The sequence below is a fragment of the Rutilus rutilus genome, assembly GCF_951802725.1.
Source record: "Rutilus rutilus genome assembly, chromosome: 10".
NCBI classification, from domain to species: Eukaryota; Metazoa; Chordata; class Actinopteri; order Cypriniformes; family Leuciscidae; genus Rutilus; species Rutilus rutilus.
In genome coordinates this window covers 7,787,222-7,799,436 of record NC_140215.1, presented here as the reverse complement: position 1 = coordinate 7,799,436, position 12,215 = coordinate 7,787,222, and the positions used below count along the sequence as shown (strand labels likewise).

Genomic DNA, 12,215 nt, shown 5'->3' with positions numbered 1-12,215 from the left:
CATCATTTCGAAAATTATAAAATTATTGGTGGAACGTAAGACTTACCATGCTCTGCAATAACTGGGATAGCATCAGATTCCTCTGAGGGCAGACTGACATTAATTGCTGTCTTTGCAATGATTCTGAACTTGTACTGTGCTCCCTCCTCAAGTCCAGGAACAATGTATTCTTCCTTTGGTACATTTTGACTGCTTGTGTTGACACGCATCCATTTGTCACCTGGAAGCTTCAGAGATTCAACATAATAACCAATGAGTTTGCTTCCACCATCATGTTTTGGACGGTTCCAGACAAGAGAGACAGAATTTCTGGTCACATCAAGAACTTGGGGTTTGCCAGGTGGATCTGAAAAAGAATATACATAAAACTTGTAGTGCTTTTATTTTAACTTTTATTAAAAGTGACAGCAGCATGTTTTCCCCCCTACACATACCAACTGGAGATCTTGCAGTGATAAAATCAGTCTGTTTGCTTGGTTTGCCTTGTCCTGCTTTGTTAACAGCAGACACTCTGAATGTGTACTCCAGACCATCGAAGAGGCCAGAACATGTATATTCAGTTGAGCGAACAAGGACCTCATTTGCCTTGACCCACAAGAGGCTATTTCTTTCTTTGCGCTCAATGCAATATCCTGTGATGGGACTGCCGCCATCGTTCACTGGTATCTCCCAGGACAACACAACAAATTCCTTGCTGATTTTGTTGACACAACAGTTCCTTGGCTCACTGGGTGGATCTGAAATCGGAAAATTTGTATTGGTGTAAATAAAGCCTAATCCCTTTGTGTGTCTGTGTTCAAATGTGTCAATTTATGAGACTTACCAAATGGATATCTAGCAATGACCTTCTCAGCGTAAATTGGTTCCGAAATTCCAAAGCGGTTTTCAGCACGGACACGGAAGCCATACTCTTTGCCACATGTGAGCTTTCCAACTCTGCAACTGGTCTTGGTGCAAGATGCAGCTGTGACCCAGTCACCTCTTGTCACATCACACTTCTCAACAATGTAGTTTGTGATGTTGCTGCCACCATCTTCAGCAGGTGAATCCCATGCTAGTGTGCAGGCATCTACATCCACCTCAAGAATTTGTAGAGGACCCTGTGGAGGACCAGGGATGTCTAAAAAATAAAATAAAAATTAGACTTCAATAGACTTCACATTTTGAGACTATTAAGGCAATTTTCTTAATAAAAAATAGACTTTACACCATGCCTACAGCCAAATCACAGCCGTGCTGATATACATCCATATCGCACTGCTACTAGTGTGATATTGCTCATATATATAGGGCTCAACATTAATGCTTTTCCGCTTGTCCAGGACAAGTTAATTTTTTGAAGGGGCAAGTGTAAGATCATTTTACTTGCCCGACTGGACAAGTAGACTGATTAAAACCTCAGTGACAAAAAATAATTAGGGAAGCTTCGAAACGCGAGAATTCAGTGAGAATTAATTACAGTCAGTGTAAACAGGGATTGGCAATGGATAGTATATTTTTGGTAAGAAGGTCGAGCTGTTAAGACTCATGCTGCCTGTCTTTTTGTGAGAGACTTTGTGGAGAAATCAAAACAAATGAGCGGAACAGCACACATAAAGTAACTCACAGAAGAAACATACTGAAGTAAAATTCTAAATGTTTCATTTTTTATTTATAATGGGGTATAGTTAAGTAACGTAACAAGACCAAGGGAGCTGCATTGCTGAATATTATCCTGATTTCAAATGTTACATTTATTTTATAGTTCAACAAACAAGTAGTTAATAATAAGTCACAAGACACAATATTGACTGTTTTTTTTTATTTCACCAACGAAAATAGTTCCAAAAAAAGATCACAGCAGAACTATTGCGCATTCTCAAAGCAACACTCAGCTGTGTTTTGTTACTGAACAATTTAGCATTTTGAACGAATCGGTTGAATGAATGACTCAATGACTCACTCAATAAGTGACTTGCCGCCACCTACTGGTGGTTTAGTTTCATGTTTAAAAGTCTCATTGCATTTTTTCCCAACATTTCTTATTTGTTTATTAAAAAACGTATTTAAAACATTAATCTCATCACATTATTTATTGCAGTTGTAAGTTTGCAATGTAAATTATTTAATTTGATTTGTAACAGCCCTGTTGTGTCTTATTATTATAATTGAATTTATTGAGCAAATATAAGAATTTGACATTAAAAGATGACGCATAGATTTAACAAGGTTAAAAAATTGCCTTTATAAAGGTAAATAACGCCCTGGGGTAATAATCAAAAATAAACAGATTTAAGTATCTAAAAGCTGATGGAACACTTTTGCTTCAGAATAAATTATGTTTACACCATACACACCAAGTGAATAACTGATTTACTTGTCCGAATGACAAGCACATGACAAGGCTTAAAGGCAGGGTTGGCAGGATTTTTCTAAAAAAACTTTTTCCCACATTTGTTTAAACTGTCTTTATATACCAATACATAATTAAAATGTAAGTACTCTGAAAAAGAGAGTATAAAAATCGAGTGTCTCTAGTCCTCTCAGGGCTGCAATAAACACAGCTACTTATTTCCATTCGGAACGAATGAAATGATTGGCTGGGCGACTGTCACTCTCCCTCGATACCATGGCTACCATCCCCGCCGCTACAGGAGCTGCCCACATGCGCGCACCCGTTTGACTCGAGGAGGGGAAGAGGCACTGAGAGAGCCACGGAAGCTAGGAAGAATCACAATTATGGCAGAGAAAGAGCAGTCAAAATTCCCAGTACCTGCATATACAGTCAGCGAAGACAAAAAAAGGAACTACTAAGGTAGAAAGGTACTTGTCTCCCGAGTGTAATGTTAGTCCTCATCAGAGCCAACAGTGCTTTCATCGTGGAAGCTCTTACATGCAAAACACCGTATATGTTACGGATCTTACACGAAATTCACCTTCATCACAGTGTAACTGATGGTAATGGGAAAACATGCATCAATGCAACCTGTTTTTAGCTTTGCCTTATGTTACTAGCTCGTTACCGAATCAAACTCAATATATTTTAAACTTTACAAGTATCGATATGCTAGCTTGATAGTGAGTACTAACAGCCATGTTAGTTGTTTATATTCATAATGATAAAGTTAGGTATTTTATTACATGTGATTCTGACATGATGTCACTACATGCACTGCGCTCCTCTCCGCACGTTCATGTGTTTTGGGGGCGTGGCTTTGGAAGGAGCCCAGAAGGGAGGGGCTGGGAGTGAATGGAATAAGTAGCTGTGTTTATTGCAGTCCTGCGAGGACTACAGACACTCGATTTTTATACTCTCTTTTTCAGAGTACTTACATTTTAACTATGGTATATAAAGACAGTTTAAACAAATTTGGGAAAAAGTTTTTTTGGAAAAATCCTACCTACCCTGCCTTTAATGTCAACTATAATAAATAATAAATATATATATATATTAATAAACTTACCCATAATGATTATTCGGATGATCTGGTTGACCTTAGCGGTGCTGTTTTCAGCAGAAAAACTGTAATAACCACTATCCTTCCTTGCAACTTCTTTGATCAAAAGTGAACTTGTGGTTGATGTTTTTTGTATGAAGAGACGATCAGATGTAACTAAATCATCATTTCCTCTTCTCCATTTTGTGACTGGCGCAGGCTTCCCAGACACAAGAGCCTCAACTATAAGTTTAGTTCCTGCTCTTGCTGTAACCACATCGGGGATGATGATCTTTGGTGCCACTATAAAAAAAGGTATAAAGGTATAAAATGTATTCAGAGTGTGATTCATGACAAACACAGCATAAATAAAAATAAATTAATAATGGGAGAGCACAAAATCTTAGTCTACATACTCAGCTGTTCCTTGACCTCAAATATGCCCTCAGCTTCTCTTGCCAAACTACATCCTATTGCGTTTCTTGCGGCGACCCTGAATCTGTACTTAGTGTTTTCTTTTAGTCCAGCTACAACAATGGTCAAGTCTTTCACAACCGAGTATGATGTCCATTTGTCCTCAGGTTGACCATCCTCCTGGTATTCAACAACATATCCATTAATCTTAGATCCACCATCTCTAAGTGGTTTCAGCCACCCAAGAGTTGCACTGTTTTTAGAAATTTCTAATACATCCATCTTCTTTGGAGGATCAGGCTCACCTTAACAAAGTAAAAATATACATATTATTTTTGAAATGCATTATATTATATGATACAATACAATATAAAATAATATAATAAATTATACTGTGCCATGTGGACTTACTTTTGGAATCTGTAGCTAGGTAGGACTTTGGAGAGTCTTGAGGCAAACCGATGCCATACTTGTTAACTGCCATCACCCGGAAGTAGTATTCTGTTCCTGGTGTCAGATTTGTGATTTTGAAGCTTGTCTTCTTTAAGTCATTTGTGCAATTTGTCCATGTTTTCCTGTCAACCTCACGCTTTTCAACAACATAGTTAAGGATTGGACTACCACCATCATTTTCTGGAGGCAACCATGCAAGCTGGCAGGTTGTCTTTGTGATATCAGTTCCCTCCAGTCCACCAACAGGACCAGGAGTATCTGTTGATAAATTTCAGGAACAGTTTTACTGACAGTACCTTGTGTTGGGTAAATGTAAAGCTTATCTTAATTTTAAATGCATTTTATGCAAATATAAGTTTACCTAAGACTTTTACACGAACAAATACAGCCTTTTCTCCAGAGGCATTTGAAAGAGTCAAAGAATATCTGCCAGAGTCTTCACGTGAACACTCAGGAATCACAAGAAAGGTCATTGTATCAATCTGATCCACATGGCCCCTTCTAATGACATTGTCAACACCCATGCGCTTCCAAGTCACTTTAGGTGCTGGTCTTCCTCTAATTGTTGCAAAAAGTCTGATAGGACATCCAGCTCTAACGCTAAGGCCTTTTCTTAGACTGGCATCAAGATCAATCTCTGGAGGTTCTGTTGTGAAGAAAAAAGACTGAATAAGTGTACTGAATTTCAAGGGGAATCATATAAGTGACACTTTAAAACAAACACTTACCATTGACCTCCTTTGGTGATACAGCATCCTTGAGGTTTGCGGGACAGCCCATGCCAACTTGGTTTTGAGCAGACACTCGGAATTCATATTCCTGTCTCTCATCCAAGTTAATAATTGTAAATTCAGTTAGGACAAGTTGTCCAGAAGTATTACATTTCTTCCAGCCTTCCTCAGGATCTCTCTCTAGTTCACCTTCCATTTGCACCTTATCCCTCATTTCAACCAGATATCCAATAATCGGAGCACCACCATCATACACAGGCTTCGCCCAGCTAAGTGTAATCGATATCTTTGTGCTATCAACTACTTTAAGGCTGCCAGGAGGACCAGGGGGCTCTAAATATTACAAAAAATGTCAGCTTAGTTTAAGATACAATTAAATACATCCTTAGAGGAAAAAAACATTATACAATCTCAGATGAATAGATGTAATACAGACTATACATACCAATTGGATCTTTTGCAGTGACGGGCCTGGATGCTTTGCTTGGTTCTCCCAATCCTACTTCATTTTCAGCTTTGACACGGAATTGATAATCGTGGTTAGGGATCAGATTGGTGACCTTCATGCGTCTCTCAGAGATAGGGCTCTTTGTGACAGGAACCCATCGAACAGCCCGCTTTTCTTTTCTCTCCAGAATGTAACCAGTGATAGACTTTCCACCATCATTCTCAGGAGGAGCCCATACCACAGTCATCTCATCTTTACCAATTTTGGTTACCTCAGGTGCATCAGGTGGGCCAGGCCTGTTGTATTGTGTCTTAGCAATAATAGACCTACTCTCCATTGGTGGCCCAGTCCCCATTTTATTTTCTGCTCTGACCCTGAATATGTACTCATTTCCCTCAACAAGGCGTGTTACATTACAGTAGTTGGTGACAACAGAGGCAGAGTAAGTGGACCAAACCATTCTTCTCGTCTCACATTTTTCTAGAATATAGCTGTCCACCTCACAACCACCATCATCCTCTGGAGGATCCCATACAACTCTGCACTTGTCTGTGGAGATGCCAGAAATCTTCATATCTCTGACAGGTCCTGGTATATCCAAAACTGTAACATTGGCATATGCTGTGAATGATCCTGCTGAGTTTGTAGCAGTGACCACATATTTCCCAGTATCACTACGTTTGGTTTTAGTTAGGAGGAATTTTGAGTAATCGTATCCAGTGTCAATACTGATCCTTGGGTTATCGCCTGTAGCCTTGTCCTTCAACCATGTAACCTCAGGCTGTGGTTTTCCTCTAAGTCCAGCCTCAAGTCTTACTGATTCACCCGCTTTGACTACAATGGTACCAACAAATTTCAGGTCAAGAACTGGTTTCTGAACTTCTTCTTTGACAAGAATATCAGATGTCTTAACCCAAGCGCTTTCACCTCCATCATTTGTTGACTGGACTCTAAACTGATAGGTGTGGTTCTCAACACATTTGTCTACCATGAAGAATGTCTCTTTCAGGACTCCCTCATGTAACTTTTCCCACTCTTCAGCATCCTTTGCTTTTCTCTCCAAATGGTAGCCCAGGTTAGGACTGCCACCATCATAATCTGGTTTTCTCCATTTAAGGAAAACAAAGTTCTTACCGATATCACTGACGTGGAAGTTCTCTGGCTCACCTGGCTTCTGAAGTGGGTCGATTGCAAGGATAGGAGTTTTGGTTTCTGTTGCTGGTCCAGGACCACACTTGTTCTCAGCAGTCACACGGAATAAATATTCATGATTTTCCATGAGCTTTGCCTTTACCATACGATTTGTGCAGTCAGATGATATCATTGACCAGGCTCGTATACTTGGCTCCCGACATTCCACAATGTAATTTGTTATCTCAGTGCCTCCATTATCCTCAGGAGCATCCCAGGACACCATGCAAGAGTTTTTAGTTACGTACGTCAACTTAAGATTCTGGCAGTGCCCAGGTCTATCCAGAACATTTAGAATAATAGTAGCTGAGGCCTCTCCAGCTTCATTAGCAGCCTTAAGTATATACTTTCCATGATCTGCTCTGGTTGCTTCCTTGATACGCATTTGCACTACTGGGAAGTTGTTTATCAGAGTGGTACGCTTGCCCCTTTCCAAAATGCTTTCACCTTTGCTCCAAGTGATTTCTGGATCAGGTCTTGCTTTCACATATGCTACAACATTAATGTTATGTCCAACACGGACAGTCATACGGTCACGGCATGTGGCATCCATCTCAATTTCGGGAGGAATGACAATATCCTTAGCAATAACTGACTCTGGGATTTCCCTAGTCTCACCTTCTCCAATCATGTTAACAGCTTTAACACGGAACCTGTATTCTGTGTCCTCTGTCAGTCCCTTTACTCTATAAGCACACTGCTTAATCAGATCATCCTTATTGACTTTCTCCCACTCAGCACCTTCTTTATGGCATTCAACCATATATCCTATGACTGGACTGCCTCCATCTCTTGTGGGTCTGATCCAGACTAAGTCAGCATGTGTACAACTGTAGTCCTTTATCTTAGGGTTAACTGGAGGTCCTGGAACAGTAATTGGTCTGCAAGGTCTGGCAGGATCTGAGGTAGGTGAAGGTCCACTAAAGCCAGCAATATTTTCAGCAAATACTCTGAACTCATATTCGATACTTTCAAAAAGCCCAAGCACTCTATATCTAAGGTCCTTGCAGGGTGTTTTATTCACTCTAATCCATTTGCCTCCTTTATGTCTTCGCTCAATAATGTAACCACTGATTGGACTACCACCATCAAACAGTGGCATTGTCCATCCAAGTGTGAGTGCATCTTCAGATATATCAGATGCAACTGGTTTTCCAGGATGGCCAGGCGACTCAAACTGGTGCCGGGCTACAGTTGGTGCACTTTCAAGAGCTGCGCCAATTCCCATTTTATTTTCAGCGCGAATTCTCACAACATACTCAACTCCTTGCTGCAGACGAGAAATCTTGAGCCTTGTGGAAGTGCTGCCAGAACTTACTCCTCCCCAAGTTTCCTTATTTGATTCCCTCTTCTCAACAATATAGTTCATGACAGGGCTTCCACCATCCTCTTTGGGAGGACGCCAGTCAATGACCATGAATTCAGGAGTCACTTCAAGGATATTAACAGGACCTATCGGAGCAGATGGCACATCAAGAACTGTGACATTCAGAGAAACAGTCTTACTTCCTGCTGAGTTAGACACTGTGAGAATATAGATTCCGGTGTGATTTCTTGTGCAATCGGCAATGCTCAGAACAGTCGAGAAGTTGTCTGTGTCGATTTTGATATTGCCTTCACTTTTGATTTCCTCTCCATCAATGACCCATTTGGCAGTGGGAACCGGAAGGCCTCTCATAATGGCAGGCATCCTAATAGTGCTTCCAGCTTTCACGATGATTCCCTCAATCAATTTCACATCAACCTCAACAAAGGGTGGTACTGCAAAGACAGTAGAAGAATAAAAAATTGAATAATACATATTGAAAAAAAAAAATGTCTTTAAATAATCATACGGGACATTAAAATTAGAGTCTAACCTAGTTTTTCCTGGCAAAGTACTGGCACAGTGGTATCTGGTCTACTTAGACCAACTGCATTCTCTGTCTTAACACGGAACCTGTAGGTCTTTCCTTCTTCCAGTCCAGTCACATGGCACTCAGGAATGCTGACAGTCTTAAAAATGATCCAATCCCTTTCACCTTCTTCTTGGTACTCAACCAAGAAACCTGTGATGTCACTTCCTCCCGTGCGATCGGGCCAATTCCACTGGAGCCACACCTCGGTTTTATCAGCATCTACATGATGCAGGTCTTTTGGTGGACCAGGAGGAACTGAAATATGAGATATGAAAACAAATATTAGTTTATTATATATCTATTTTTTTATGTTATACATTATAGATATTGTTTTGAAAATGAACATTAAATAAGCCTTGAAGTGGAAAAATGTATCAGGCCATACTTACACAGGGGATTCATTGCTTTGATAGCTTTTGTTGTCTCAACATATTCGCTTCTTCCAAACTGATTTTCAGCTGCCACACGGAACATGTATGATGTTCCCTCAATCAAATGCTTAGCCATCATACTACGTTTTTTGGATGATGAACAGACTGGCACCCATTGTGCAGATGCTGCATCCTTTTTCTCAACAACAAAGTTAGTGATGCGTGTACCACCATTATCTTCTGGGTCTTTCCAAGACAGCTGGGCAGAATCACATCTGACATCAGATACCCTGAGATTCTGAACTGCTCCAGGCTTGTCTACAAAAACAAACAAATAAAACAACAACTTAACTCTTTGCTGAAAAGAATGGTATTTTCTAGGGGTTTGACGAGTCACAAGATCTTGCTATATTAAAAAGTGACGATATTTCTTGTTGAGGTGAAAAGCTGTCTCACGATATCAGCATGACGGAGTTGAGTTTGTGGCAAAACCTTTTACAGTTGCTTATATTGTTCTGTCTTTTATTGCATAGGATAATTCATACTCAGAAATGAGAAATAAAGTGACATTTACTACGATGATTAAGATGATTAATAGTCAAAAGTCTTAAAAATACACCTGCATTGTTTTGCATTTTGTGACTCAGTCGAATAATAGTCTATTTCTCCAGTCATATATTATTTCGCCATTGAAGATTTCTTAAAAATAGTGTTAAAATATCATCTCTCGTGAGCCCAATATCATGTAGTCTTGTCTCATGAGCTAGGTGTATTGTCACACCCCTAGTATTTTCATTTTCATTTATTTTTATGTTCTATTTGTTATAAATTATTTAAAATTTTACAATTTCAGATTTTTCATAGTCTTTGTAATATAAAAAAAATTACCAAGTACAAGCACAGTGCATGTGGCTGACTTTGATCCAGCTGGATTTTCAATAGTAAGTGTGTAATCGCCACAGTCTGCACGGGTGCAATAACGCATCTCTAGTTTGGTTGCTGTTCCAGATGTTTCAATCTCTGATCTTGTAGGAACATCTAATTCATTTTTCTTCCATGTGACTTTGGGGAAGGGCATTCCCTTGATTCCAGCAATAATATTAATATGGGTTCCGGCCATTGCTTTGAGTTCACGAGGCATGCCCAAATCCAGTTGAAGTTCTGGGGGCTCTAGACAAAAACAAAACAAAAATAGCATTTAATATTGTTACACATATTTTCTTAAATGCAATAACATACATACTTATTAACTAATATCATACATATTCAAATACGCATAAATTACCAAGTCTGTCTTGTGCTCGAACAGGCTCTGGGACATATGCAGGCTCTGATTCGCCAGCAGCATTCACTGCCTTCACTCTAAATCTGTAAAGTGCACCATCCTCAAGGTTGATAACCTTGAATACAGTGCCCTGGCAGGAGTCAGGTGTCTGGTTAACTTGAATCCATTCCTCATCACCAGCTTTCTGATATTCAAGGAGATAGCCAAAGATTTTGCCTCTGCCACAGTCTTTTGGTGGCTGCCAAGAAAGAGTGACAGACTCTTTTGTCTTGTCAATTGCTACTGGAAGTACAGGTGGGCTTGGAATCACTGTGACAAGAAAATCATGAAAAAAGGTGGAGGGTGGGTGTTATTATTTTAACTTTGTTTAAACATGTGTTTTTGTTGTTGTTTTTTTAAATAGTTAATTGTAAATGTTTCATTTAAAACATCTTTGGATACATACCAATAGGATCTTTGGCATAGATGGGCTTTGAAGGTGGACTAGGGTCACCAACACCAATCACATTCTCTGCCATGACACGAAATTCATATTCACATCCCTTGAGAAGATCAGGAACCCAATATTCTGTGTTGGGGAAAATGCGGTCTTTTCCAGCTCTAGTCCACATATTGGCCTTGGTCTCCTTTCTTTCAACAATGTAGTCTTTGATTGGTTTGCCACCATCAGCTGGCTGGAGCCATGAAATCAGAGCTGTATCTTTATAGATTTCTTTTATCACAGGTGCCTGTGGTGCATCTGGAACCTCTGCAGGTGTTAGAAATTTGAGAACATGAGTAAAACTCTAGACCATTCATTAAAAAAATATTTTTAAAATAATTGATTGACTATTATATTATACTGCAGAATCTGTTACTTACTGAAAATATCCTTTGCTTTTGTTTCAGCAGATAGCAATGGATCACTAATGCCATGAATATTTTGAGCACAAATTCTAATAATGTACTCTCTTCCCTCAATTAGTTTTGGAACTCTGCATGATGTCCTTGTGCAAGATTCTGTAACAGGCATCCATAAATCCCTGTTGGTGTCTCTCTTTTCAACAGTGTAGTTAGAAATAGCAGCTCCACCATCATCCAATGGGGGCTTCCAAGAAATGACCATATAATTCCTGTAAATCTCATCAAATAAAACAGGACCCTCTGGAGGTTGTGGACGGTCTGAAAAATTCATAAAACAAGATTCATCATTAAGTTTGCAAAGAAATAATTGTAAGATAAAAAATAATATATAAAAAATATAATATCTACTTTAGTATATCTAAGTATACATTAGCTTACCAACAACAGTAACAGTACATATGCCCTTGCGTGAGCCAATGGAGTTCTCCAGAACCACAGTGTATTTTCCACTGTGATCACGTTTTGCTTTTGCAATAGTCAAGCATAATTTATTCTTTGTGCTGGTGAGAGCGATTTCTTCATTTGCCTGAAGCTCCTCATCATTTTTGAACCATTTAATTGTTGGTGCTGGTTTGCCTGTGTATTGGCTTTGAAGAGTGCAAGTTTCCCCAACGCGAACAACAAGCTTGTCACGGAACTCAAGATCAAGGTTTGGTGGTTCTAGTAAAGAGTATAGCATTCAATAAATCAAACAGTCAATAAAAAAAGAAAAAAGAAATAAAAGAAATCACTTCAGTGCATCACTTCAATTACTTACCAAACTCTTTTTTGCATGTAACTGGTTTGGTGCTGAATGATGGTTTGCCTTGACCGATTTGATTGGCAGCACTAACTCGGAATTCATAAGAATAACCTTCTTTAAGACCCACATGTGTGAATTTACGGTCCAAAAGTTTATCCTCTGAGGCAATAATGCTGAAATTGTCCTGTCCGATAAGACGAACTTCAAGAACATAGCTTGTTATGTCTGAACCTCCATCATACTTTGGAGGCCTCCATGCGACGCTGATTGAATCATTTGTGATGGCTGTAACCTCAAGATCCTCTGGACGCTCAGGTACAGCTGAAGAAGGTGTGTGAGAAATATGTGAGACATAATTCATTT

At 39.4% G+C, this 12,215-nt stretch overlaps 1 protein-coding gene across 1 annotated transcript in view; it reads right to left on the bottom strand.

The window, feature by feature from the left end:
* ttn.2 (titin, tandem duplicate 2) overlaps positions 1-12,215 on the bottom strand; it is a 167,306-nt gene that overhangs the window by 50,482 nt on the left and 104,609 nt on the right. The window contains exons 177-193 of the mRNA XM_084421002.1: positions 11,868-12,173; positions 11,489-11,770; positions 11,069-11,368; positions 10,653-10,955; positions 10,208-10,516; positions 9,811-10,092; positions 8,941-9,240; positions 8,513-8,806; positions 5,460-8,414; positions 5,012-5,347; positions 4,645-4,929; positions 4,242-4,541; positions 3,833-4,135; positions 3,444-3,719; positions 824-1,120; positions 435-737; positions 47-346 (exon numbers count right to left, since the gene is read on the bottom strand). Of these exons, the coding sequence (XP_084277128.1) occupies positions 47-346; positions 435-737; positions 824-1,120; positions 3,444-3,719; positions 3,833-4,135; positions 4,242-4,541; positions 4,645-4,929; positions 5,012-5,347; positions 5,460-8,414; positions 8,513-8,806; positions 8,941-9,240; positions 9,811-10,092; positions 10,208-10,516; positions 10,653-10,955; positions 11,069-11,368; positions 11,489-11,770; positions 11,868-12,173 (7,731 nt within the window). The remainder of the gene's footprint in view (positions 1-46; positions 347-434; positions 738-823; positions 1,121-3,443; positions 3,720-3,832; positions 4,136-4,241; positions 4,542-4,644; positions 4,930-5,011; positions 5,348-5,459; positions 8,415-8,512; positions 8,807-8,940; positions 9,241-9,810; positions 10,093-10,207; positions 10,517-10,652; positions 10,956-11,068; positions 11,369-11,488; positions 11,771-11,867; positions 12,174-12,215) is intronic.